Source organism: Gavialis gangeticus, unplaced genomic scaffold (assembly GCF_001723915.1).
Source record: "Gavialis gangeticus isolate Ggan-Ray unplaced genomic scaffold, GavGan_comp1, whole genome shotgun sequence".
NCBI lineage: Eukaryota > Metazoa > Chordata > Crocodylia > Gavialidae > Gavialis > Gavialis gangeticus.
The window spans coordinates 26,299,520-26,301,307 of NW_017728997.1; the positions used below are offsets into that span (position 1 = coordinate 26,299,520).

Genomic DNA, 1,788 nt, shown 5'->3' on the forward strand with positions numbered 1-1,788 from the left:
AGACCAGCCACAGGACCTTTGGCCCTGTAAATAGTCCTGTCTCACCCCCGGGAGCAGGGACAGGCAGTGAAATCAGGAGGGTGTTGGAACCCCGAGACAGCAGCAATAGCTGCTGGAGCAGTTGGGGCAGGGGGAGATGCAGCACCCAGACTGGGAGCCCAGTGGCCACAGGTGGCCCACAAGCTGCCAGCTGGACAGCCCTAAGTTACACAATGCCCAGTTTCTGGATACCAATCAGGCTTCAGAGGGGAGAGGTGTTGAGCTGGGCAGTTATTTGCATGGACAGAAACAGAATTCTAGGTAAACAGGGAGGCACCTAGTAAGTTTGTGCACCTCCAGCTCTAGGCAGTACCTAAATGAGGGAAGACTTTTAATTGGTGCCCTTCCACCTTATTTTAAATCCACAGCTTTCAGTGCCTGCAATATTCACCTGAGCTTGCATGTAGCCTAATAAAGGTTCTAGCATAGAAATTTTCTTCTTGTACTGAAGAGTATTTAATGCACAGAAATAATGCATCATAGTCTGATGCTGTTTCTTCCTGGAAGTATATACATCTTCTACAACTTCAAACTTGACCTAAAGAGAGGAACGGGAAAAAAAACAAAGTTCATGACTAGGTGTCATGCGCTCTCTGTACAGGTTTTAAAACAAGTGCCAACAGTCACAGTAATCTTTAAAATATTATGAGAAATGATACTTTTTTGTCCCGTGACTTCTTTTCCAGAATTCAGGGAAAGGGTGTTTCTGGTAATGAAACAGTATTTTTTCCCCAAAACTGAGAAGTTCTCTCTCTCCCGCTCTCTCACCAAAACACCAGAATTATATGCCAGTCTTGCAATGGAAAAAAAAAAGCTTTTGTCTATTTTAGCCATTGTCTATGCTGTTAGAACCTAAACTATTGGATTCTAAGAGGCATCTATTATGTTACGTAATATTTGCAGCTGTTGACATTATATCCATTCTGGAACATGTATTCTGGCTTTACGTCCTCCAAAATGACTACTAAAAAGTGTGCATCACACAAACCTTTTCATTCTCTCTTCTTTTTGACAACCGACTGTATCTGTTAATGGCAGCATCATGATCTAAACAATAAAAATATTTTTATAATCATTCAGTAAATTAAATACATTTAAAAAACAGAACATGGAATAATAACAGGCAATCAACAAAACATTTTAAAAAATCTTTGGTTGAAATGGTTTTGTTCAATGCCAAGCTGATACACAGGTCTGCAAAATTAAAATTCTAACAACTCTATGAGTTGATGAAATTTCATGAACACTTTTTGGCCTCTTGGCAATTCTTCAATTACTGTTACTACCTCAGCTTGTATTCATGTAATTAGAAATTTCTTGAAATATAAAATTACCTGGCAAATATGAAGAGAAGCATTTTCTTCTATAAAGAGAAGCTAATTTATTAATAACAATATCACCAACACCTTCTAATCTAGAAACCATTTAGATTTAATATACACTTTTATTAATAACAATATCACCAACACCTTCTAATCTAGAAACTATTTAGATTTAATATAGACTTTTCCCATTTATTAACCAACAGGGAAATTACTACCAGAATTAAAGAAACTTTCTAAATAGTGCAATCTTAACAACACTCTAAAACTGCATTTTAAAACTAAGCTTAAAATGTCTAATGCAAAAATTAAAGAAGTAGAATAACAATTGTAGGGAGCTAAACTTCCATTGTTTAAATCAAACTGTCTTTATAAAGCATATATTTTTCATAGGCAACTGAACACTAATTACCATCCCCTTTTTACC

At 36.7% G+C, this 1,788-nt stretch overlaps 1 protein-coding gene across 1 annotated transcript in view; it reads right to left on the bottom strand.

Annotated features, from left to right (window-relative positions):
• APPL1 (adaptor protein, phosphotyrosine interacting with PH domain and leucine zipper 1) overlaps window positions 1–1,788 on the bottom strand; it is an 85,814-nt gene that overhangs the window by 58,155 nt on the left and 25,871 nt on the right. Inside the window, exons 7-8 of the mRNA XM_019504609.1 lie at window positions 1,028–1,086; window positions 431–577 (exon numbers count right to left, since the gene is read on the bottom strand). Of these exons, the coding sequence (XP_019360154.1) occupies window positions 431–577; window positions 1,028–1,086 (206 nt within the window). The remainder of the gene's footprint in view (window positions 1–430; window positions 578–1,027; window positions 1,087–1,788) is intronic.